Source organism: Trichosurus vulpecula, chromosome 3 (assembly GCF_011100635.1).
Source record: "Trichosurus vulpecula isolate mTriVul1 chromosome 3, mTriVul1.pri, whole genome shotgun sequence".
In the NCBI taxonomy this organism is placed as follows: Eukaryota; Metazoa; Chordata; class Mammalia; order Diprotodontia; family Phalangeridae; genus Trichosurus; species Trichosurus vulpecula.
In genome coordinates this window covers 434,697,161-434,723,511 of record NC_050575.1, presented here as the reverse complement: position 1 = coordinate 434,723,511, position 26,351 = coordinate 434,697,161, and the positions used below count along the sequence as shown (strand labels likewise).

The 26,351-nt window shown below is 45.0% G+C and overlaps 1 protein-coding gene across 3 annotated transcripts in view; it reads right to left on the bottom strand.

The window, feature by feature from the left end:
• Positions 1-26,351, bottom strand: part of PAIP2B (poly(A) binding protein interacting protein 2B) — a 74,984-nt gene that overhangs the window by 14,058 nt on the left and 34,575 nt on the right. For 2 of the 3 annotated variants that reach the window (XM_036753107.1, XM_036753109.1), the window contains exon 2: positions 14,327-14,478. In XM_036753107.1, coding sequence (XP_036609002.1) covers positions 14,327-14,470 — 144 coding nt within the window. In that variant the 5' untranslated portion in view covers positions 14,471-14,478. Of the gene's footprint in view, positions 1-14,326; positions 14,479-14,612; positions 14,686-26,351 lie in introns of those variants that run through there. The other variant, XM_036753108.1, reaches the window with a different exon arrangement.

The window sequence follows — 26,351 nt, the reverse complement described above, 5'->3', positions numbered from 1 at the left end:
GTCTTGTTACCTCCCCAGGATGAACCTGTAAACCCCTCCTCAATCTGTGAAGGTCTGACTTCTGCCAGGGTCCTTGGAGATTAAATCTAACCTTCATCTTACAAATGAAAACGCCAAAAATAAACTACCCAAGAGTCTTCAGTAACCCTCTTTAGCTCAGAGAACCTCTTTCTAATGGCATCCTTGGACAAAACCCCACTCTGCATGGCTGCACACATGTAAAGTGCATCCATTGGTGGAAAAAAAAAATCAGATGACCTGAGTGACCTCTTGAAAAGGGAATGAACTTTCCCATTCTTGGCAAAGGTTCATATCATTTGGGACAAGACAGAAGTGACCTAATCCCAAGGAGAAAAGTCATGGGATCGCTGCCCCTCAGTGGGAAGGGGCCCCAGTGGCCATCTAGTGCAACCTGAACCTGAAGGAGATTCCACTCTACAACATTCTTTAACGTCATCATCTATGAAGCATACTATTTTCACTTTTTTTCGTGGTTTTTCCCTTTTGTTCTATTTCCTCTTTCACAACATGACTAATGTGGAAATATGTTTTCATGCCTGCACACGTATAACCTTTATCAGATAGCTTGCCATCTTGCGGGGGTGGGGAAAGGCAGAAAAATTTGGAATTCAAAATGTTATAAAAAAATGAATGCTGAAACCTATCTTTGCCTGTAACTGGAAAAAATGAAATATATATTTTTTAAAGTAGTCATCTAGAAAATGCTGTTGAGCTGTTTTTCAGTCATGTCTGACTCTTTAGGACCCCACTGGGGTGGAGATTTTCTTGGCAAAGATACTGAAGTGATCTGTCATTTCCTTCCCCAGGAAACTGAGGCAAACAAAGTTAAGCGACTGGCCCAGGATCTCGCAGCTAGGAAGTGTCTAAGGCCAGATTTGAACTCAGGAAGAGGAGTTTTCCTAACTCCAGGCCTGGTGCTGTATGCACTATGGCACCCCCTAGTGCCCGTATCTAGAAAACCCCATAGTCACAAAACTGCACTGTTTAGAACAAAGATATTCAGGAATGTCTCCAAGGGAGACAGAAGGTCGGGATCCCGTGTTTTGAAAGCTACGACTCTTCCAGAGGGGAAAGAAAGGATTGGGGAGCTCCTTAGGCAATGCTCAGAAAGGAAGATGGCAGGATGGGAACGAGAGAGATGCCGCTTCACTGAAGGATGCTGGCAGAGGGCTGCTGCTGAGAGAAGCATCCCTGGAAGCGGCTCAGCTCCCGAGGCCCTTCACACTCTCCTAGAAAATGCTCCAGACAAGGCCCTGAGTTCTCCTGAAGCTTCTCTAACTGCCCCAAATTTTCCTTCTAAACCCAGCTGGCTATTCCTTTATCCTTTTCTGCCTGTGTCTGGTGTCACGCTATTCCTACCTTCCCTCCCCAAAAAAGAAATGACCTGCTTGGGTCCCAGGTTTTAAAATCTGCTGGGTGGCCAGGCTCTGACAGAGGGACATCCCCGGCCAATGAGATTCCTAACCACTTCACTACTGAATGCGCCTACCTCCACACACGCAGGTACATGATCGAGAACCGGTTGGTGACGAGCTGTGCCTAGCATGAAGGCCACACATATTCCTAGGGTCTCTCTCATCTTCTACTCCTACTATCGACCAGCCTTTCTCTGCTATTTACAAAAATGTCCTGTCTCTGACTTTTAAAAACCCTGAGGCTCTTGTCCCAAATCTCTCCTACCCTTCACAGTCAAGGTTCTGGGGAAAATTCCGCCTCCACTTGCTGTCTCCACATACCCTCCCTCCCTCCCCTGGAAGCCCCGTGAAGCCTGGCTTCTGAGACCCGCTTCCCTCTCCAAGGTTATCAATGGAAGCTCATGCTACGTTCTGTCTTTGACCTCTCTGAACCCTGAGCCCTGGTCAAATACACCCTGTTCCTAGATCTCCTTCCCTCCCTAGGTGTGTTCTACCTCCTGGTTCCCTCTGCTGGATCATCACCCATCCCTCATCCCTAGGAGGTCCCAGCACATCTTCCAAGCCTTAGTCAGGCCTCCTCTCAAGATCTCAGGAGCTCTCATGGTTTTAAGCATCTTTACTCAATCGCTCACCAGAACTCCACCTCCACAGCACCAACTACCTGCTAGGTATCTCCAGGCCCATTATAAGACACCTCAAGATTCATGTCCAAAATGGCACTCATCATTTTCTCCCCTAAACCAGCTCCCTCCACCAGACTTCCTTACTAGTGAAGACTTGTGCAGCTCATGACCTTCTCATCGCCAACACTGTTTTCCGTTTACCTAAATGCAATAAAACTTGGTGGATACACCCTCACAGCAAACACTGGCATTTAGTAGACTATGTGACTGTATGGAGAAGACACAGACAGGATGTGAGGGTGAGGAAGGCAACGTGTAGAGCAGAGTGACGAACTGATCATAGAATTGTCATCTCCAAGCTAAATACCTACATTCAACTAAAGTGGTGGCCCCAAGGCAAAATGACTCCCAGAAGACTTGAGGTCAACAGATCAGAGTGCTTCTCAGAGCAGGAAGAATTTGTTGTTAAGTTGGAGGGAAAGTTGAGCTAACCCACAGGTGGCCACAGTGGAACAGAAAAGGAGTGGGCAGCTTTCAGAGATCTGATATACAGCACTGTATATGCTCATCTGGGTCAGAATACTTGCAAACATCAAGACCAGTTTGATGAGAATGATGGTGAAATTCAGAGGTTCCTAAATGAAAAACGAGAACTGCACAGAGTTTACCATCAGGATAGTTCATTCATCTCTAAGAAGGAACATTTAACTCCATCAAAAGTAAAGTACAAGCAATGCTAAGAGATATGCAAGATTCTTGGCTCAGTAAGAAGCAGATAAAACTAGTTTTATGCTGATAGTAATGATCCAAAGTGCTTTTAAGATGCCCCAAAGGGGGGTGGAGCCAAGATGGCTGCTGGAAAGCAGGGACTTGCATGAGCTCCCCGCCAAGTCCCTTCAAAAACCTATAAAAAATGACTCTGAACAAATTCTAGAACTGCAGAACCCACAAAATAGCAGAAGGAAGCAGGGCTCCACCCCAGGACAGCCTGGATGGTCACTGGGTGAGGTCTACTGTGCATGGAGCTGGGAGTGGAGCCCAGCGTGGGCCACGCAGACCAACCAGACCAGGAGCCGGGCAGAACAGGCCCTAGCACCCTGAATCAGTGAGCTGTGGCAGTTACCAGACTTCTCAACCCACAAACACCAAAGACAACAGAGAAGGTTAGCGGGGAAAGCTACGGGGAGTGAAAGGAATTCGCAGTTCAGCCACTGCCCTGGAGGCAGTGGAGGTGGTGCAGCTACAGAACTACAGCTGCAGTTGGCTTCTGGCCCCAGGCCCACCTGGTGGAAGGAATTAAGTGGCAGATCAGAGCAGGAGTGCAGAGCCTTCTTAGATCTGAGTCAGGTCCAGGTTGGCGGTTCTTGGGGAAGGAGGAGTGCTGGAGTGGCAGAGCTGGCTGTATAGAAAAAGCTCCTAAAACAACAGTGCATCCCCTCAAGCTTGGAACAAAGTACTCTCTATTCTACAAGCAGTCATACCCTAACGAAAAACTCAAGGGTCAAGTAAGTTGGTTGGGAACATGGCCAGGCAGCGAAAACGGACTCAGATTCAGTCTCAGACTTTGGAATCTTTCTTTGGTGTCAAAGAAGACCAAAACATACAGCCAGAAGAAGTCAACAAAGTCAAAGAGCTTACATCAAAAGCCTCCAAGAAAAACATGAACTGGTCTCAGGCCATGGAAGAACTCAAAAAGGATTTGGAAAAGCAAGTTAGAGAAGTAGAAGAAAAACTGGGAAGAGAAATGAGAAGGATGTGAGAAAACCATGAAAAACAAGTCAATGACTTGCTAAAGGAGACCCAAAAAAACACAGAAAAAAATACTGGAGAAAACAACACCTTAAAAAATAGGCTAACTCAAATGGCAAAAGAGCTCCAAAAAGCCAATGAGGAGAAGAATGCCTTAAAAGGCAGAATTAGCCAAATGGAAAAGGAGGTCCAAAAGACCACTGAAGAAAATACTATCTTAAAAATTAGATTGGAGCAAGTGGAAGCTAGTGACTTTATGAGAGATCAAGGTATTATCAAACAGAACCAAAGGAATGAAAAAGTGGAAAACAATGTGAATTATCTCATTGGAAAAACCAATGACCTGGAAAATAGATCCAGGAGAGATAATTTAAAAATTATTGGACTACCTGAAAGCCATGATCAAAAAAAGTGCCTAGATATCATCTTTCAAGAAATTATCAAGGACAACTGCCCTGATATTCTAGAGCCAGAGGGTAAAATAGAAATTGAAAGAATCCACAGATCGCCTCCCAAAATAGATCCCAAAAAGAAAACTCTTAGGAATATTGTCACCAAATTCCAGAGCTCCCAGGTCAAGGAGAAAATACTGCAAGCAGCCAGAAAGAAACAATTTGAATATTGTGGAAAAACAATCAGAAGAACACAAGATCTAGCAGCTTCTACATTAAGGGATCGAAGGGCTTGGAATATGATATTCCGGAGGTCAACGGAGCTAGGATTAAAACCAAGAATCACCTACCCAGCAAAACTGAGTATCATGCTCCAAGGCAAAATATGGACTTCCAATAAAATAGAGGACTTTCAAGCTTTCTCAGTGAAAAGACCAGAGCTGAACAGAAAATATGACTTTCAAACACAAGAATCAAGAGAAGCATGAAAAGGTAAACAAGAAAAAGAAATCACAAGGGACTTACTAAAGTTGAACTGTTTTGTCTACATTACTACATGGAAAGATGATGTGTATGATTCATGAGATCTCAGTATTAGGGTAGCTGAAGGGAACATACGTACATATGTGTGTGTATGTACATATATATGTGTGTTTATGTATGTACATATATATGTGTGTGTGTTTGCGTGTATATATATATACACATACATATATAGACAGAGGGTACAGGTGAGTTGAATATGAAGGGATGATATCTAAAAAAATAAAATCAAATTAAGGGATGAGAGAGGAATATATTGAGAGTGGGAGAAAGGGAGAGATAGAATGGGGTAAATTATCTCCCATAAAAGTGGCAAGAAAAAGTGGTTCTGTAGGAAGGGAAGAGGGGGCAGGTGAGGGGGAATGAGTAAATTTTGCTCTCATCAGATTTGACCTGAGGAGGGAATACCATACACACTCAATTGGGTATCTTACTCCACAGCACAGGAGGAGGAAGAAGATAAAAAAAGTGGGGGATGATAGAAGGGAGGTAATCAAAGGGGGAGGAGGTAATCAAAACCAAACACTTTCAAAAAGGGACAGGGTCAAGGGAGAAAATTCAATAAAGGGGGATAGGTTAGGAAGGAGCAAAATATAGTTAGTCTTTCACAACATGAGTATTGTGGAAGGGTTTTACATAATGATACACATGTGGCCTATGTTGAATTGCTTGCCTTCTTAGGGAGGGTCGGTGGGAAGGGAAGAAGGGAGAGAATTTGGAACTCAAAGTTTTAAAAGCAGATGCTCAAAAACAAAAAAAAAAGTTTTTGCATGCAACTAGGAAATTACATACACAGGCAATGAATGGGGCATAGAAATTTATCTTGCCCTACAAGAAAGGAAGGGAAAAGGGGATTGGAGGGGAGTGGGGTGACAGAAGGGAGGGCTGACTGGGGAACGGGGCAACCAGAATATACGCCATCTTGGAGTGGGGGGGAAGGTAGAAATGGGGTGAAAATTCATAATTCAAACTCTTGTGAAAATCAATGCTGAAAACTAAATATATTAAATAAATTAAATAAATAAATTTTTAAAAATTTAAAAAAAAACAAAACAAAAAAAGATGCCCCAAAGGCTATTTATGGGCCAAAGACTTATGGTGCTTCTGAACTACTCAGTGTAGATGGAGCCACACTGATTAGTGATAAGGACATGATCCTGGAGAGGTGGGCTAAACGCTTCCATAATGTTCTCAACAGACCATCATCAACCAATGCTAAAGCCACTGACCATTGACCTTGGGTTGAAGCCAATCCCCCTCTAGACAAATTTCCAACTGAAGAAGTTTCCAATGCCATTAGGCTCTCTCCTGTGGCAAAGCACCTGGTTCTGGTTCTATTACAGTTGAGATTTACAAGGTGGGGAGGACAAGGACCATTACCCACACAAAAGCTGACTGAATTTTCCAGGTTACATGGCAAAAGGAGGTTATCTCCCAGGAGTTCAAAGCCACCTCCATTGTCCATCTCTGACGTTCATGGGTGGGGAGAGGGTCTTTCTCAGTCACTGCTGCCAAGATTCTTGCCAGAGTCCTCCTTAACAAGCTGATCCTTGACCTATAAGATGGTCATCTACCTGAGAGCCAGTATGGCTCCATAAAGGGCCAAGGAATGGTTGATATAGTGTTTGTTGCCCGACAACTCCAGGAGAAATGCCAGAAGCAGAACAGAGGTCTGGACACAACATCTGTAGATCTGACCAAGGCCTCTGATACTGTGAGTCGTGAGGGCTTACGGAAAATTATGTCAAAAGTGTGGTTGCCCAGAGAAGTTCATCAGTATTGCACATCAACTTCACGACAGCATGCTTCAACGGGTTCTAGATAATGCACAATGCTCTCATGCTTTCCTGATGGAGTGAAACAAGGCTGTGTGCTCACTCCCATGCTTTTTAGCATGATGTTTTCAGTCACACTGTCAAACGCTTTCAGTGAGGACAAATATGGCACCAAGGTCAGCTACCACAACGATGGTAATTCTTCAACCTGAAAAGGCTACAAGCCAAGACCAAAGTGGAGGGAGAGTTGGTGCATGATTTTCTGTTTGCAGATGATTGTGCACTCAATGCAGCCACTGAAGCCAAGATGCAACAAAGTATGCACCAATTCTCTGCTGCTTGTGCTAATTTTGGCCTAACAATTAACACCAAGGAAACACCAGTGCTCCATCAGCCACCGCACCATCTGTCCGTGGAAACACCAGTTTTGGAGAAAGTTTTGAATGCCGTAGATAAGTTCACTTACCTTGGTAGTGTACTTTCCAGGGATGTACACATTTATAATGAGGTTGATGCAGGCATTGCCAGAGCTAGCTCAGTGTTTGGGAGCCTCCAAAGGAAAGTAAGGGGGAGAAGACGTATTAGGCTGACTACCAGACTGAAGATCTACAGAGCTGTGGTGCTGACTTCATTGTTGTATGCCTGTGAAACCTCGACAGTCTACCAGCATCATGCCAGGAAACGGAATCACTTCCACTTGAATTGTGTTAGGAAGATTCTGAAGATCACCTGGCAGAATGAGGTACCAGACACTGAGGTTTTTTTCTCAAACTAAACTGCCAAGCATCTGAACACTGCTGCATAGAGCGGAACTATGATGGGCTGGCCATGTTGTTCAGATGCCATACATATGCTTGCCAAAAAATCTTTTACAGAAAACTCGAACTGAGCAAGCGTTCACATGGTGGCAAGAAAAAGTGATACAAGGATACTCTCAAGGTATTTCTTAAGACCTTTGGAATTGATTGTATAACATGGGAGACACTGGCACAGGACCACCCAGCATGACATGCCCTCATCAGAGAAGGTGCCATGCTCTATGAGTGAAACAGAACTGAAACAGCTCAAAAGAAATGTGAGATGTGCACATTTACAGTATCTACTCCAAATATTCACACGAACTATTTGTGCCCAACCTGTAGCACAAAATCCTGAGCTTGTGGCAAAGAAGAAATTAAATTATCACTTTTTGCAGACGAAATGATGATCTACTTAGAGAACCTAGAGAATCAAGCAAAAAACTACTTGAAATAATAAACAACTTTAGCAAAGTTGCAGGATATAAAACAAACCCACATAAATCCTCGGCATTCCTATACATTACTAACAAAGCCAACAGCAAGAGATAGAAAGAGAAATTCCATTTAAAGTTACTGTAGACACTATAAAATATTTGGGAGTCTATCTGCCAAGACAAACCCAGGACCAGTATGAACACAATTATGAAACACTTCTCACACAAATAAAGTCAGATCTAATTAAATGGAGTAACGTCAGCTGCTCATGGTTAAGCCGAGCTAATATAATAAAAATGACAATTTTACCTAAATTAATTTATTTATTCAGTGCCATACCAATAGAACTACCAAAAAATTACTTTACAGAGCTGGATAAAATAATAACAAAATTCATCTGGAAGAACAAGAGGTCTAGACTATCTAAGGTATTAATGAAAAGAAATGCTAGGGAAGGTGGCCTAGCCATACCAGATATTAAACTGTACTATAGGGCAGCAGTCATCAAAACTACCTGGTACTGGCTAAGAAACAGAGGTGTGGATCAGTGGAATAGGATAGGTACACAAGATGGGAAGTCAACAACTATAGCAATCTACTCTTTGATAAACCCAAAGAGGCCAGCTTCTGGGCTAAGAATTCACTATTCCACAAAAACTGCTGGGAAAATTGGAAAATGGTAAGGCAGAAACTGGGCATAGACCAATATCTTACACCGCATACCAAAATAAAGTCAAAGTGGGTTCATGATTTAGGAATAAAGGCTGATAACGGCAATTTGGGAGAGCAAGGAATAGTTTACCTATTAGATTTATGGAAAAGAAAAGAATTCATGACCCAGCAAGAGATAGAGAGCACTACAAAATGCAAAATGGATAATTTTGATTATATTAAATGGAAATGTTTTTGTACAAAAAAATGCCAATGCAACAAAGATTAGGAGGGAAGCAGAAAATTGGGAGAAAATCTTTACAACTAGTGTCTCTGATAAAGGCCTCATCTCTAAAATATACAGGGAACTGAGTCAAATATATAGGAATACAAGCCATTCCCCAATTTAGAAATGGTCAAAGGACATGCACAGGTAGTTTTCAGAGGAAGAAATTAAAGATATCTATAGGCATATGAAAAAATGCTCTAAATCACTATTAGAGAAATGCAAATGAAAACAACTCTTAGGTACCACATCTCTCCTGTCAGATTGGCTAAAATGACAAAACAGGAAAATGATAAATGCTGAAGAGGATGTGAGAAAATTGGAACATTGTTACATTGCTGGTGGAGTTGTGAACTGATCCAGCCATTCTGGAGAGCAATTTGGAACTATGCCCAAAGGGCTATAAAAATGTGCATACCCTTTGACCCAGCAATACCACTTCTAGGGTTGTATCCCAAAGAGATCACACAAATTGGAAAGGAAACTGTATGTACAAAAATATTTATAGCAGCTCTTTTTGTGGTGGCAAAGAACTGGAAATCAAGGGGATGCCCATCAATTGGGGAATGGCTGAACAAGTTGTGGCATATGAATGTAATGGAATACTATTGTGCTATAAGAAATGGGGATGATACGGACTTCATAATAACCTGGAAAAACCTACACGACATAATGCTGAGTGAGCGGAGCAGAGCCAGGAGAACACTGTACACAACCACAGATATACGGATTCTGTAATGACTAATCCTGATAGACTTGGCTCTTCTCAGTAATACAAGGTCCAAAGACAACTCCAAAGGACTCATGATGGAGAGAGCTATCTACATCCAGAGAAAGAACTATGGAGTCTGAATGCAGATCGAGACACACTGTTTGCTCTCCTTTTTTTCTTTTGTTTTTGTTTTTATTATTTTTTGTTTTGTTTCTTCTTTCTCATGGTTCATTCCATTGGTCATAATTGTCCTTTACAACTTGACTACTGTGTAAATAAGCTTAATGCGAAGTTATATGTAGAAGATACATCGGATTCCATGCCATTTTGGGGGGGGGGGGAGGAAGAAAACCTGGAACTCAAAATTATGCAGAACTGAGCATTGTAAACTATGATCAGCCACAGTTAGACACACTGTAACTTGACTCTAACATAGTGATGTCATTTGAGTCCTCTTTGAGAATGAAGGACAACCGAGTTACCCCGATTTTGAACAAGAGAGTCATTCTAGCCTCTTTCCTTACCTTCAGATGCCCAATTTAATCATAAAGTCTTGTTCCTATCTATACAACAGCTCACACATCTGCCCCCTTTTCTACCCTCATACAATGATCACCTTAGTTCAGGCTTTCTTCATTTCTGGCCTAGACAAATGCAAATAGCCTCCTAATGGTCTACTGGCTTCCAGCCTATCCCTCGTCCAATTCATTCTCCCATTAGCAGCCAACGCAATCTTCTTATTCAAAAAACTTTCAGTGCCGCTCTAATACTAAACCAGTGGCCCAACATGTCAAGACCTCCCCAACCCGACCCCAAGCTGTCTTTTTCTAGCACTATCTCATCTTTCTTCCTTTTGATCATGCTATAATTCAGCCAGAGGGACTAGAAGACCTACTTCTCACCTCTGTGCACCAGCTTAATTCAACCCTGCGCCTATGAATGCCCAGCTTTCTTTGAGGCTCAGATGTGAGCCACTTCTTTGCAGCTGGCATTCTCTTCTCCTCAAATGAAAAACTTGGGGAGGATGAAGACAGTCTCAGTCCTGGTACAAACTAAATGCCATTTTCAACTTTACATTCTTCATTCAGAGGTAAGACAATGAAGTTCATGGCTAGACACTAACACCCCAGATTTAGGGAACAAACAGGAACTAGAGGTCATAACACACAGTGACATACAGTGACCTCACAGGTATATGTGAGAGGTGATGGGATAAAACCTGTCACAGTGTTGGAACTCTGGACAGGGCAGGTAAGAGGGGATCAAGAGCATTGTGAATTGGGCGAGGAAAACCAGGACCTCAGACAGGGATCACATCCCGGGACTGGCACAGAGGAAAGATATCCGGGGAAGGGGATTTCAACTATCCAGACACCCACTGGAACAGAAGAGCTAATGACTTTCTGGAGTAGTCTTAGTAATATTTTCATCCCTCAAAAGTGGAGGAACTAACCAGGAAAAATCCTGTTCTGGACCTGATACTCACTAGTAGAGAGTACGGGCGGGGTAGAGATAGGAACCCTCAGAGGAAAGTCACCCATTGCTCCTAGAGTTCATTAGAGGGGCCAGGGGCTCACCCTGGGTTTTGGAAAGCTGCCATCAGAGTTCAGAGGAAACATAGGTGGATCCCATGGAATAAAGTGCTTCAGGGCAGGGATTCTTAAGCCTTTTTCACTTGCAATTCCTTCAACATTGCTTAGGGTAAGTCAGCTCAGGAGGGAGGAAGGATGGTCAGGAAAGAAACTCTGAAGACACAGTGGGAGCTATTTCACTGAGGAGGAGAAAGGACTTGCCTGAGGAGGCCATTCATCAAATGTACAGCCCAATGGACAACTCAACAACCAAATGAGATCTGTAAGAACTGCGTAGAAGATGGGAGCAAGATTCTAAAAGAGGGGACGAATGTCACAATATATAACATCCCTGCAGAAAGAGTGTCAGGGAAGAAGGTAGGGATGACAAGGAAGGTTTGTTTGTCTAAACTGTACTGGAAAAAAAGGAAACTCCAAGAAAGGAAAACCCTTGACTTGGAGCAGTGACCAATGACAACTCACAACGAAGAGGCCAAGGTGACAACTCTTAGCTTAGTTCTTTTTTTGTTAACCTTTACATCAGAGAACAGGAGAAAAATGAAGAACAGAGAGCTCTTCCCTTCAGTAAGTGGGGAGACAGCCCCTGGCTCTTCCTGATGGAGCCAAGTCACCTGGCTGGAGAGGGCATCCTCTGATTCTAAGAGAGCCAGCAAATGCATTTGCTGAGCCTCTGTCCAGGACACTGGAGAGATCATGGGAATGAGGTCACCACTAGACTGAGGAAGAGGAGAACAGAGCCTGCCAACTATAGGTCAACAAGCTTGACGTTGATTTCTGGGAAAATTCTTGGAAGGATCATTAAGTAGTTCACCTAAATTTTAGCTAAGCTTATGACAAAGTACGTCATACTATTTTTGTGGAGCAGATGAGAGATGTCCAGACCTGGCTGGAGGCCTGGACTCCAAAGAGTAGTCGATGCAGAGGAGGTCTCCAGGGATCCGTGCTTGGCCCCGGGCTTTTTACCAACGGCTTCAATCAAGTCAGAGATGGCAAATTCATCAAATGTGCAGACAACTCAAAGCTGAGAGGGAAAGCTAACAGTGGGGGATAGTCGAGATTGAGGCTCTTGAGGGCTGGGCTGACTATGAAGATGAAATTCAATATAGCTGAATGTAAGGTCTTTCATTTGGGTACAAAAAAAATAAACTTCACAAGTACAAAATGTGATTAGACACATGTCCTGAAAAATATCTGGAGTTTTAGTTATCTCCAAACTCAATGAGTCAGCCATGCAATAGGGTAGCTAAAAATGCTAATGAGAAAAGGGCCCTTGTTAGCTTCATGGAGAGGCCTGGGTCCAGTTCTGGGCAGCACAGGTTAGGGATGCAATTACAGAGGAAAACCATGATGGGGAAGGAAGGAGATGAGCATGCTGAGCTTGGCGAAGACTGATGGATGAGTGAGCACGGCCTCCAGGCATCTGAGGCTCTGCCAGCAGGAGGAAGAACCAGCCTGGCCCCAAGGTCAGAACCAGGAGCAATGCAGGGGCCAATCTAGATTTGAGGCATGGGAGCAAGGTGAAGAAAGCCCTCCCTCAGTGAAGGCTGGCCAAAACCAGAATGGGCTGGCTAGAAGAGAGTTCCCCTCATGTAGACCTGGACCTTCAAGTAGAGCCTGGAGGACCACTTGTTGGAGAGGGAACAGGGGGATTCCTTCTGTGTGTGGGTTGAACTAGATAGCATCTGTGGTCCTTGCCAATTCTCAAATACTGTGATATGCAACTCTAAAAAGTAGGGTATTTCCAGCATCAAAAGAAAGCTTCCTCTGGGCAGCCAGGTGGTGCAGTGAGTAGAGCGCTGGCCCTAGGGTCAGGAGGACCTGAGTTCAAATCTGACCTCAGACACTCGACATACTTACTAGCTGTGTGATCTTGGGCAAGTCACTTAACCCTAATTGCCCTGCCTTCCCCATTTCCTCCCCCAAAAAAGAAAGCTTCTTGCTTCAAAGTAGAAAATTACAGAAAATCCAATTTAGTCTAATCCACTGCACTGTTTTGTGAAGTAAGTAGAATTACTTTTGTAAATTGTGTTACTCTCTCAGTGTGCTTCAGCCTCCATTTCAGGTCACCAGACAGCGATGAAGCCCTAGAATTCAAATAAGGGGAAGGCCAGAAAGCATCTAGCTATTCTAGACAGTCTGCTAAAATAATTCTAAGGCCCCCGAGTCTAGGAAGACTCCAAGTTGATTCCGACTCTTGGTCCTCATTAGAACAGCTCCTAAACCGCTTGCTTAGCCTAGTGCCGTATGGATATTGGATAAATACCATGAAGATTTTGCTATCATTCTGGCTATAATTCAATTATGTGGAGCAGAAAAAGTAAAAGACTTGAAATAAGCAGCATAAAAAGGCAGAAGTTGGTGAGCTAAGAAGTGTTACATTATGGTACTCTGTCCCGGTCAGACCACACGTGGAGCATCTGCACCCACTTGTGACAGTCAGCGAGGAGGGCAGACTCCAAACTAAGCTAACGGTGGTACAGCAGAAAGAACTGTCTGTCTGCAGTCAGAGAGGCGGGTCCACATACCAGCTCTGTTAACTGAAGACTCAGTTTCCTCCTCAATAAAATGAAAGGGTTGGATTAGATGATCTCTTCTAGTTCTAAGTTTGTGACTAGGGGGAGCTCTAATCTCAGAAATCAATCTTTTATTTCATTAGTGATCTAGAGTCTTTCCAGAACAGCTTAACTAGAAGAAAGCACCCTGAGGCACCCAGAGGCTGGAACAGGACTTGCTACCCAGCCTGAGCCCGTTCTGACTCAAAGCCTCTCCAAAAAGAAGGCCACAAACAACGATGTCCTCTAATTAATCTTTGGTCAACTGGTTCACATGTGACTCCAAGGTAAGTAGATCTGGAAAGTACCTATTATTAAATCACATTCCCCCTCCAAAATCAGGGATCAGCCAATAAATATCGATTAAGCACCCACACTATATGCCAGGCTAAGCACGGGGAAGACAAAGAAAAGCAGGAGATAGACAGGGATCATCAAGGAGCTCGAATCTAATGGAGGAGGCAGCTTATATACAGCTATGTACAAATAAGACATATGCAGGATAAATCGGAGACGTAAACAGAGAGAAGGCACTAGCACTAAGGAGGATGAGGAGAGAAGCCACGAGGTGAATGAGGAGGGAGAGAGAGCCAGGCGTGAGGGATGGTCTGTGAAAAAGACAGAGCTGAGATGGAGAGCAGAGACAAGGCAGGTGTGGCCCAGGGGCCAAGAGGTGGGGCAGAAGGTGCAAGCTTAGAGAGGTTGGGGGTGGGGAGTGGGGGCAGGGGGTGAAAGGCTCTGAAAACTAAAGAGAGGATCGGTACTCACACTTTCCTTTACCTGTCTATTGAAATCTTCTTCGTTCTCCATCCACATGTACTCAGCAAAGGGGTTGTTTTCCTTCTCATCACGCCCCTTCACTCCCTGGTCCTCTTTGGATTTTGCATTGGGTGTTGTGTTGGCAACACTGGACCCATTCATCATTAAAGAATCTAAAAAAAGTAAAAGAAAGCGTGAACAAGGCAGTGGCAATGCGACCCCCCACTCAATCTTCTACAGCTCAGACATCTGGAGTTTAACATCAAAATATTTTCAATAAAGCTGAGCCAAACCAACTAGTCTGCACCTGTGTCCCAGGACTACGCGTCTGGTTATCAAGTGTACAAGTGTCTGCACCGCAGAGGAGGTTAACAACAAACCCATCCAGACACGTGTTCGTGCTAAGCAGGAATATCAAAAAAATCAGATCATATGGAATCGCCGCTTCTTCAAGGCTGTACACCTTAAAAGAGCCAAGCCTATGTCTCCTTTCCTTTTTGGGGGTGGGGGGTGGGAATTAAGGAACCCACCGAGGCCAATTGCCCACATGTGCCCTGTACATGAAACTCCAGTCTGACCAGGAATAGAAAAGAACTGGCTCTAAGATCACAGTCAGGAGATGTGGGTTTGAGCACATACTGGCCTGGGCATTTACTCTCCAATCTGATCCAAAGCATTCCCCTCTGCCTCAGTTTCTCCATCTTTACTGTAAAAGAAGGGGCATCTCCTAGCTGACTAACTCTAGAAGTCATATGACATTTAGTTAACAGCTACAACACATACACAAACATCCTTAAGGCAAGTATAACAAATAGCTTCTCAAATTACTTTAGTGCTTCTGTCACAAGGTGATGTGGTTCAGTTAATCAGTGCAGTCGCATCCAACTCTTTGCAATGCCATTTGGGGTTTTCTTGGCAAAGCTACTGGAATAGTTTGCCATTTCCTTCTCCAGGTGATTTTACAGACAAAGAAAGTGAGGCAAACTGGGTTAAGTAACTTGCCCAGGGTCACAGAACTAGTCAGTGTTTGAGGGCACATTTGAACTCAGGAATCTGAGACTTCTTGACTCCAGGCCAGGTGCTCTACAGAACCACTTAGCTGCCCCTAACAAAGTATTATCCATCAATTAATTAACACTGACTTACAAAAGAGGCAAAAGACAGTCCCCGCCCTCAAGGAGTTTAAAAACTAAATATATACAAAGCAGGCCACATACACGATAATTAGGAGATAATTAACAGAGGGAAGGCACTAGAATCAAGAGGGGGAGGGGAAGGCTTCCCATAAAAGATGGGATTTTGGATGGGGAAGTTGTCCTTGCTCCTTTGGTTCTCCAAGAGGACCATGACACCATGGAACTTGAAGCCAGGGAGGTCCGGAGGCAGGAGGCAGGAGGGAGAGCATTCCGGACATAGGGAACAGCCAGAGAAAAAGGCCGGATGCCAAGAGATGGAGTGTCTTGTGCCTGTACATGGAACTGTCAGGACCAGTGTCACCAGACTGAAGAGTATGTGCTGGAAAGGAAGGTGTAAGAAGACCAGAAGGTAGAAAGGGGGCTAGGTTATGAAGAACTCTAAATGCCAAATAGCAGTTTGTATTTGCTCCTGGAAACAAGAGTGAGCCACTGGAGTGGGAGTGTGGGGGTGTGCGGGGGTGATGTGGTCAGACTTTCATTGTAGGAAAGTCACTTCCATGGCTGAATGGAGGATGGATTAGAGTGGGGAGAGACTTGAGGCAGGCAGGAGGTGATGAGGGCCTGTGCCAGGATGGTATCAGCATCACAGGAGAGAAGGGGATGAAGCAAAGGTGCAATCATCAGGTCTTGCCATTAGCTTGGCTCTAGGGGATTGTGTAAATCTGTCAATGTAAAGATTAAGAACAGGAACCAAGGAAAAAGAGACTTGCTCTACTTAGACGAAAATGCACTCCAAGTCCGAAAGCTGTTGGCTGCTGAGCAGAAAGAGATGTCTGAGAGAGAGGAGAAGCCCAGACACAGGGCCTGTGGTGATAGGAGGAGAACGCTGGCTAAGCCAGGGGAAGGGAGCGTCTGCATTACTGAGAGGGGAGAACTGGGATTAGGCCCATACCCCGCTCCCCATCACCAAAATCAAATGGAGTTGCAACTTCAGTGCTTGTTTACACATGTGCACATACACATGTCGATTCTGATCATAGCATCTGCTATATATATATATAAAATCAAACGAAATTACTAAAGACAAAGCTGATTATCCAGATATAAGGATTTTGTATATCAAATGCAATATAACAAAAATTAAAAGCAACAGATTGGGATATTTCCAATAAATAAAATGCAATCTAGCATCTGTAAAGAACAATACATAACTATAAAAGTAACACACGCGATTCTTCAATGAAACAACATTCAAAGAACATAAATAGAATTTTTGAAATACAAATTGCTGATTATAACCACATGAAGAGATGCCAAAACTCCTTAACAATCAAAGAATCAAGGAGAGACTTTCACTCCTTCATCAGAGGCTAGTGCAGACAAGTAAAGAATTAGGGGATAAAAGAAACTCAAAGCAAGACAGCTTTCACATAACATCTTACACCCACTAAATGGGAAAACCTAGCCCGCCCAAGTGATAAAATCCAACACAGTTGTATCTTCACATTTTGGGCTTTGGTGCAGGGTGCCCCCGCCTCCACCTCCACCCGAGATCTGGAAAATTTACGTACAATTTTTTTGACCCTCTCTTTGTACCAGGGAAAAAGTCTGAATTATCATGGTATTAAAAGATAAAATATGTTGATATCATAAATACTATGCATATATTTTATGCATTTCTGAGTTTCTGAACTTGTTCTGTATTGTCTGCAGCTTCTGCAAAACTTGCCCAAAATTCCCATTTAATTTCTTATGCTGACCCACAATGGAACCACGATGGGGAAAGCTGCAATGTGGAAGGGCCAACTGTATTAAATACAGGGCTTCGGGTAAGCAGACACTATTACATTATTGGTAGGACTACAGACTGATGGATAATTTTTGGAGAACAGAGTGTCAACATATAAAAAGTCACAAATCAGATCAACCCCTAAAGTCCAGTGATTCCCTTGAAAAGACTCTATCCAAAAGATGTCATGAAGAAGGGAACTTGTCTGTAGAAAAACACTTTAGCTGCTTCATTTCAAACAGAAAACACTTCCCCATTGCAGCTCAAGCCGCTGCTTCCTTTCCCCTAATTCTTTCCTTGTCTGCTCCGGCCTCTGATGAAGGGGTGCAAGTCTCTCCTTGCAGACACTAACCCCTCCACTTGTGCTCTGCAATGCATCCCTCTCCCCTCCAGCTCCCATTCACTGGAGGCCAGGAGGGGTCCAGCTTCCCCAGACACCAACGGAGCATGCTGTGGCCAGGTGACCAGCACATTTTCTTTTTCCATCACTCATTCCTCTGACTTTATCCTTTCCTCTGGTACTCTTCTGTAACTGTCGTCACACTGCAGCCTATGTGCGCGTGTGTGCATGTGTGCGCGCGTACACATGCACACACACACACACCCCAGTAACTCATTTTTAAAGTCTCCAAAGACTTTAGTGCTGTGTGACTCACAGCCATAAAACAATGGGAGAACCCAGATAAGAAGAAAAGATGACCTTTTATTTCTGTTCAGAAGTTTGAGGTCATCAAAAGAGTTTCGCAGTTTCCTAAAGGCAATCCAGTTCACTCTCCTTGTCCTCCTGTTTAATCCTGGGCCCAATTTGTTGTCCATCTACCCTCGAATCCTAGTGCAGAAATTCTTCATATCTGGCTCTTCCTAGGGTGTGAATGATGGTTAAGGACTTCAGCTAAGAGGCTCTGGATGTCCCAGGGCTTAAAGTAACTGGCACGGCGTCAGGTATCTCTAGAGCTATGATCATGATTCCATTTTCCCCTCATTCACTGGCTCCTTCCCCATGATTTACTAACATGTCCAGACCTCTCTTATCCTTAAAAACCCTTCATTTGACCCGGCCCTTCTTATCCTCTCTGTCTCCTCTCTTTCCTGAGTCTCCATTTCTCAGCCTCACACTTACTTCTCTAAACTCACACCAACCCAAACTGTTCTCCAAGGTTACCAACAGTCTCTTAAATGCTCGGTCTAATGGCCTTCGATCAGACTTCACTCTACTTGACCTCAGTACAGTTTTCACAGAGCTTCAAAGACCTGACTGTGCTATAAAAACACTAGTATTGAACACTGTTCTCCCTTGGCATCTACAGCAATGCTACCTCTTGGCTTTCCATCCCACCAGTCTGACCGTCCTCTGTCTTCTTTGTTGGATCATCTGTCCCTCAGATTCTAATAATAGGCATCCCTCTCAGCTACATCCCAGGCCCTCCTCTTCTGTTTATATGCTCCACCTTGGTGATCTCACCAGCTCCCAGGGATTCAATTATCAGCTTTCTGCAGACCTACACTTTATATTTTATGCAGACCAGATATCCAGACCTAATCCCTCTCCCATACTTCAGTTCTGCAATACCAACTTCCTGCTGGATATGTGCACCTTATATGCATCACAAGTACAAATAGTCCAAAACTAAATTTGTAATGCACACGCGCGCGCGCGCGCACACACACACACACACACACAACACACACAACACACACACTTAAATTTTCCTATTTCCAGTCAAAAGTCTTCAAAGGCTCCCTATTCCCTAAACAGGACAGGATACAAATTGCTTGGCCTGGCATTTAAGCCCACCTACTATGGCTCCCTTTCCAGTCTTGTTTCCTACAACTTCCCATCTCCCATTGTCCTTTTCCATCCAACTACTCTGCTAACTCTTAACATATAGGCCAGTCCATCTCCTCTCCCCCTTCTGTAGCGACACAAGTGACCCCTCATGTCTGGAACAGCTTCCCTCCTGCCCTCCGTCTCAGAGAACAGCCTTCTACAAAGCCTAGCTCAGGTACCACCCATCTTTTGTGGCCTTTCCAGACTGACACTCCTTTCATGAACTGAATGTAAAATTCTCCAAAAACTGGATTACAGCTGCCAAGCCTTCCCATGGCTGCCTGCACATCTCCCACACCTAGGCCCTTCTCTCAACTCCCGTAGCTACCACAGTAGCTCAGGCCCCTGGACCTCTTGCCTCTCAGTTCTCACCGCTCCACCCCATCCTCCATGGTGCTGACAATCCTTACCCTCACATCTGACCATCTTTCTTTTCCCATCTCTACCCAGGTCTCTCGCCTCCAATGGCTCCCCACTGCACTTCTTTCCCAGGCCACCACCCTTGCACTGACAGCACTGCCTTTCCTTCACCCTACTGACCTGCTGGTAAACCAGTCCAGATGGACACCATTCTCTACACTCACACCCCTTGCCGCCTTGGCCTATCACCAATTATATCTTATCAGACCCCAAACTAGGGTTACTTCCTCCATCTGCATCCCTGGTTCCTATTCATGTACTGCAGAATGAAGCTAGAGAAAGGCACAAAACCCTAGGAGCCAGCTCTACCACAATGTGTCTTACATAATCACAGCTGGGCCTTGGGTGCCCTGCTCCACGTACCTTATGGGATCCCAATCTCACCCACCACAGGAGCTGTGGTTTCAATCCTTCTCATTTCTCCTCTAGCTAAAGCTGACAGGTCTCACGGCTCAACAAGAGCTTCCTCTTCTCTCCTCTCATCTCACGATGCTCAGGTGCCTAGTCAAGGAAAACCCCTCAGCATAGATCCCTGACCCTACCCCCTGCCAGCTTCTCTAGCTGACTGTTCTACACTCTGCCCACAAACCTGCCCAGGTGTTGTCTCTCCCTAAAAAGCCCTGTATAGATCAATCCTTCCCCCCACCCCAGCTAAGTTCCTGGAGAAATCTACACCAGCGGTGTCAAACTCAAATAGAAAGAGGGGTCTGCAGGCCACACGCTGATGGAGAAAACCTCCACTGTACAGCACTTTTCTTTATACTATTAAACATTTCCCCCTTGGGTGTGCCTTAGCAGGTGAGCCTTTGAGCCCTGTGATGCATACTAAGTCTGCTCAGGTCTGCTTAACTCTCTACAGTCTGGCTTCTGCCATCACCATTCAACCAAAACGGCTCTCTCCCATGTTATTAGCTCTTAATCGCCAAATCTAATCGCCTTTCCTCAATTTTCATCCTTCCTGACCTCTCTGGATTCTGACACTGCTGATCACCCTCTCTTCTCTGGGTTCTGGGGCTCGCTCTCACTCTCTCTCTCTCTCTCTCTCTCTCTCTCTCTCTCTCTCTCTCCTGGTTTCCCTCTTGAATGACCATGCCTTCTTAGTCTTTGGATGTGTTTTCCTCCAGATCACTCCCCTTTAACCATGGGTGTCCCCCAGGCCTCTGTCACTTGCTATCTCACTTGGGTGATCTCCTTAGCTCTCATGGGTCTATGTAAATGATTCCCAGAGTCATGTATCCAGGCCAAATCTTTCTCTGGAGTGTGTTTCTCACCACCAAGCACCTGTTGGATATCTCAAACTGGATGTTCCATGGGTATCTCAAACTCAACATCTCCAAAATAAAACTCATAGTCTTTCTCCAGAAAACCTCCCTATTACTGTCAACAGCACCACTATGTAAGTGGCAAAGCAGGGATCCAAAACTAGGCTATCTTCCTCTGAACTCCAACTCTCTCTCTACTGCATGGCACTATCTCTTGTGACCTACCCACACAGGACACGGGTGGTGTCCCTTACCATGTATGGAGAACATATCCATGTTTTAAAAATAGTGATTATTTTATCTCGTTTCTAGATCACTTCAGTTCTGAATTTTGCTTCCCTTCTCCCCGACCCAACATTTTAAAATATGCCTTGTAACAAAGAAAAAAGAAAGAAGAAACCAAACAGCTGCAAAAGTGACCAACATACACCAAGTGAGAAGGTTCTGCAGAGTCCTAGCCTTGCTGGGAATGGACAGAAGCTCAGTCATCACTCAAAGCATTAAGTGTTAGACGCTTAATCAATAGGCCAGGCACTGACAGGCCCTTGAGTCAGAAGTACAAAGAACAAAACAATCTCTACTTGCAAGAAACTTATGTTCTAATGGGGAAACAACAAGTACATACACCTAGGTTGTTAGTGGTGGAGGTCCTTTGTTGTCAAAGGGGACCAATGACATCACTCCTGTGTGAACTGGATTTAAGTGAGGTAGGACTGTACAAAGTCGTCAGCCTCACTGTCTCTTCCAGAGTCATCAAAGTCCAATGGCAGGACAAGAGTCAGGACGACTGGTGATGGCCTAGGATGCAGTGGGTGCCCTTGGTGTCTCCGAGGTCTGACCAAGCTCTAAGCGCTCCAGAGGACCTGTTCTGGCCACCTTTATGGCCCCAGTTCTTCACCTGCTTGTGGTCAGTTGATTACCCTCAACCTAGTTTAGCCCATCTGCTGAGATGGTCTACTGGGGCATGAGTGCTGAGCACTTGACAGCTTCTTGGATCCACAGGTGAGAGTCAGGTGAAGGTGGACACCTAAGGAGGAAGAGCAGCCCTCACACCAAAGGCTCTAGTCCTCCCTGCACAGCCCATACACTCCACAAACATGCGTACACACACAATATACATACATAAACATAAAGCGAATAAATATACACATAGTTAAATATAAGGTGGTTTGGGAAGAAAGGCATTAACCAACTGTCAGGTGGGTCAGGAAAGGGAGCAGGAGCAATGTCTTGAAGGAACAGAAATGTTCTGAGGAGGCAATGACATCGAAGTGTATTCTGGGTATGGGGAGGTATAAGGAGCAGAGATAGGGTTAATATGGCTGGACTGAAGAGTACAGGAAATGGAATAATGTCCAATGAGGCTGGAAAATGAGACTTAAAAGCTGAATAGAAGAGTTTATATTTGGTTGCGAGGCAAGAGGAAGCCACTGGAGTTGACTGGGCAGCAACAAGCATTTATTAAGCATTTACTGGGTGCTCAACACTATGCTGGGCACGGGAGACACAAAGAAAGGCAGAAACAGGGTCTCTGTCCATGAGGAACCTCCCAGTAATGGGAGAAAATGCAAATGCCTATGCGCAGACACGAGATATATGTGTACACACACACACACATCACTATCATTAGATGTTAATATAGATCTAGGTAGATCTCAGAGAGAAGATGCTGGGGGAGGGAAAAGGGAAGCTCAGAGAAGTCACCTGGAGCGAAGTCTGAAAGGAGGCAGTGGTGGGGGGCAGGTGAAAAGGCATGCATCAAGGAGATGAATTCTGTGCGAGCCACAACAAAGAGGCTGGTACACTGAGTTTTAGAACACATGGATGGGAATAGAGCATGAGGAAATCGGGAAAGGCGAGAAGAGGCCAGGCTGAAAAGGCCTTTAAGAGCCAAATAAAGGATCTTACAATTGATCCTAGAGACAGTAGGGAGCCACCTGAGCTTACAGAGTGGGGGCTGGGCAGTGACTAGATCAGATCCATGTTTTTAACAAACTGCTTTGGCAACTGAGTGGAGGATGGCCTGGGACAGAGAGAGACCTGATGCAGGAAGACCAAGCAGCAGACTGTTACAACAATCCAGGCATGAGGTAATGAGAGCCGAAGAGACCCACTCAGTCACATGGCCAGCTCTCTGTCTGTTCCACCAGAGGCATCCACATAGCTCAGGGGCCACACACGGCCAACATGATCAACCAGATTAAAATGTAATTGGGAAATGGTTAACAAAAAGAGTAAAAGTTCAGTACAACAGATAGCATTACATTGTAAAACTGTCGATATGTGGCCACAGGGATCCTTACCTAAGGATTAGCGGCCCTGTTACTATTTTGACACCATTGTTCTAAACTATAAATAAAGGTAGAAATTAAGAACGCCTACAAGGGGGACATACAAAGATAAGTAAGACTTGCTCCCTGCCTTAACAGAGATCAGTCTGAGAATCAGCTATGATTTTTTAAAAATCAATGTTTTATCGATGCTTTTTAAAAACTTGCTGTCACTACCCCGCGGCGGCTGTCTCCTCTTATCACAATATTCCCCACAGCTAATCACAAACTGCTCGGGTTCTCTTCCCTCTCCGATTCACTCTTTCACTTCCAGGCTCACTGTTCCCACTCCAGCGCAAACCTTCCCCACCTTACACCTAGATCACAATCCCTAGCTGATCTCATTACTAGAAAGCTTCTCCTTCTTCTAGTCTACGAGAGGCAGCTTGTCGGAGTAAAGAGAAGAGATCCGGGCTGGGCATCAGGAAGACTGGTTCAGATACTGGGTGACCGCTCTCTGCCTCAGTTTCCTCATCTGACAAATGAAGGGGCCAGGCTTGATGGCCTCCAAGGTCCCTTTCAGCTTTAAACAGAGAACCTTCGATTAATCTCCTACGAGTACTGACCACATCAAATCTCAACTCTGCTTGGCTTAAAAGCCCCCCTCACTGGCCACTGTTTCCTCAGCACCCTTACTGCAATCCTCTGGGATCAAACCAGCCTCCTCTCTGCCCTGCCCCCGGGTCATGCCCAGGTCCCCCACCCTCCTCTTCCCCGTCGGCCATGCTTCCAATGTTACCTAGCTCAAGTCTCACAACTCCCTGAAGACCTCTCCTAGGAGTTAGTCCACACTGCTCTTCTCCCTTTCTTCAAACCAGACGGAGGCACTCCCAGTTAACTGGTCAGGGGCCCAATGCTAAGCCCTCAGCACTTCTCCACCAGAATGGAAGGGAGGGCAAGGATGAGAAATAACAGCTGGTTTAAACAGATGGCAAGAGCAAAGACAGAGTCTTGAGACAGACTGTCTCATCTGATTACAAGACCCAGGGAGGGAGGCAGTGTAAGTGTTAAGGAAGCTCCATGAAGGTAAGTGACTTGCCCTAGGTCACACAGGCACAAAGACTCCAGAGTTCTAGTCTGTATTTGCCACATCAGGAGAAGATCAAAAAACATTTAGTGATGCTCTCTCCCTGGATCGTCTCCTCCCCGTCCCTAGTAGCTGCTACTTGACTTTCCACCTTCACCCTTCCCATATGTGTCCAAGACGCTCTCCTTCCAAGCCATGTGATATCTGACAAAAAGAGTCCCTTCAAGTGAACAATGTAGGGCAGGGAGAACAGAACACTGCCCACATCCAGCTGCCACGTCACTTGGGCAGCAGGCAACGATGCTGCTGATTAAGCACCTGCTCTGGGCCAGGCACAGGACACTCAGAAATGCAAAGGAGTCTAAAAGACAGGGGGAAGACAACACAGAACAACTGTGCAGGATAAACTGGAAACAATTTCAGGGGAAAGGCACTAAGACTGAAGAGGATCAGAAGGTGGGATTTTAGCTGGGATCTGAAGGAAGTCAGGAGACCTAAATGAGGAGAGAGAGCCTTCTCAGGCTAGGAGCTGGCATATGGAATGCCTGGAGTTCTGTTTAAGAGCTAAAGACCAATGTCACTGGATCACAGAGTATGTGGGCTGAGTAGGGTATAAGAGGAAAATGGAAAGGGCCACATTATGATGGATTTTCTATTTCATCCTGGAAGCAATAGGGAGCCACTGGAGTCTACTGAATAGGGGGGATTACATAGTCAGACCTGGGCTTTAGGAATCCCACTATGATAGCTGGAGTGGAGGATGGACTAGAATGGGGAAAGACTTGAGACAGAGAGACCAACCAGTTGGCTCTTGCAATAATCCAGGCAAGAGGTGGTTAAAGGCTATGTCAGAGGAGAAGGCCTATAAGAGATATTAAAAAGGCAGAACCCATCAGACTTAGTAGCAGATTAGAAAGGGCAGGAGGTGAGAGTTGTCAGCCTGGGTGCCTGAGAGGGTACTGTTGCTCTGGACAGTAATAGGAAAGTCAGGAAGAAGAGGATTTGGAGGAAAAGACAATGGGTTCCATTTTGGATTTTTAAATTTAAGATGCCTACAAGCCATTTGATTCAGGATGTCTAACTGGCAAGACAGTTGGAGACGCAAGACTGGAGATCAGGAGAGAGATCAGAGCTGGACAAAGATCTGCGAATCATCTTATAGAAATGATAACTCCAACCCTGAGAAGTGAAGAGGTCCCCAAGACCCAAAGCACAGAAAGAGAAGAGGAGATTGAGGAATGGACAGTCAGGTAGGAGGAGAACCAGGAGAAAGGTTTGCCATGACAACCTAGAGAGATGAGCATTTCAAGGTAGAGTGACAGATGATGTCAAAGTCTGCCGAGATCAAGAAGGATGAGGGTTACAAACAGTGATGGATCACTGCACTTGAGGAAGAGTTACTCCACTTGAGTGATGAGGTCAGAAGCCAGAGTGCAGAGATCGGTGGGGGAGGCACCTGCTGTGGATGGTCTTCTGGAGGAGCTTACTCACAAAAAGGAGGACAGATAGAGGATGATTCCTGGCACAGATGGATGGATCAAGTGAGGGTTTTCTCAGGATGGGGGAGACAGGGGCAGTTTGTAGACAGCAGTGAAACAGCCAGGAAACAAGGAGAGACTGAATGTAAGCGAGAAAGTGGGTCCAACGGTGAAGGGGATGATCTTGGAGAGAAAAGGGAGGGAATGAGACGGCTCTCAGCTTCAGTTTCCTCACCCGCCGAAATGAAAGGGCTGGGCTAGATCATCCCTGAGGTCTCTTCCAACTCTGCATCCATGACCTTATAACCCTATTTTACAGAGAGAAAAGGAGGCTTTCCCAAGGCCTAACGGCCAGTCAGTGAGGGAGTCAGAGCTCAATAAAGGCCTTGGCTCCAAGTCCAGTGGTCGCCCATGCCCTGCTCCCTTCCTGTTTCTACATTCCTGCTCCGGTAGACAAACATAACACATGTGCAAGAAAACAATAACCTTCTCAATGGAGACAAACCTGTAACACAGAGCTGAACTACAGGAACTCTAAGGTCCCTGCCAGCTCCAAATCCAGGCACCATAACCTAGGTCCATCCTTAAGCAGAATTTGTGCCATTTTCTAAAGTGTATGTGGAGGAAGAAAATAACATAGGCCATTAAAGGAAAGACAAAAAAAAAAAAAGAGGATTCCACTGATGTTACAACTGGCAGTACAGACATTAAACGAATCGCCCAATATGAAATTTCTCTACATAGCCTTGCTGAGGAGGCATGGATCATTCCTCCGG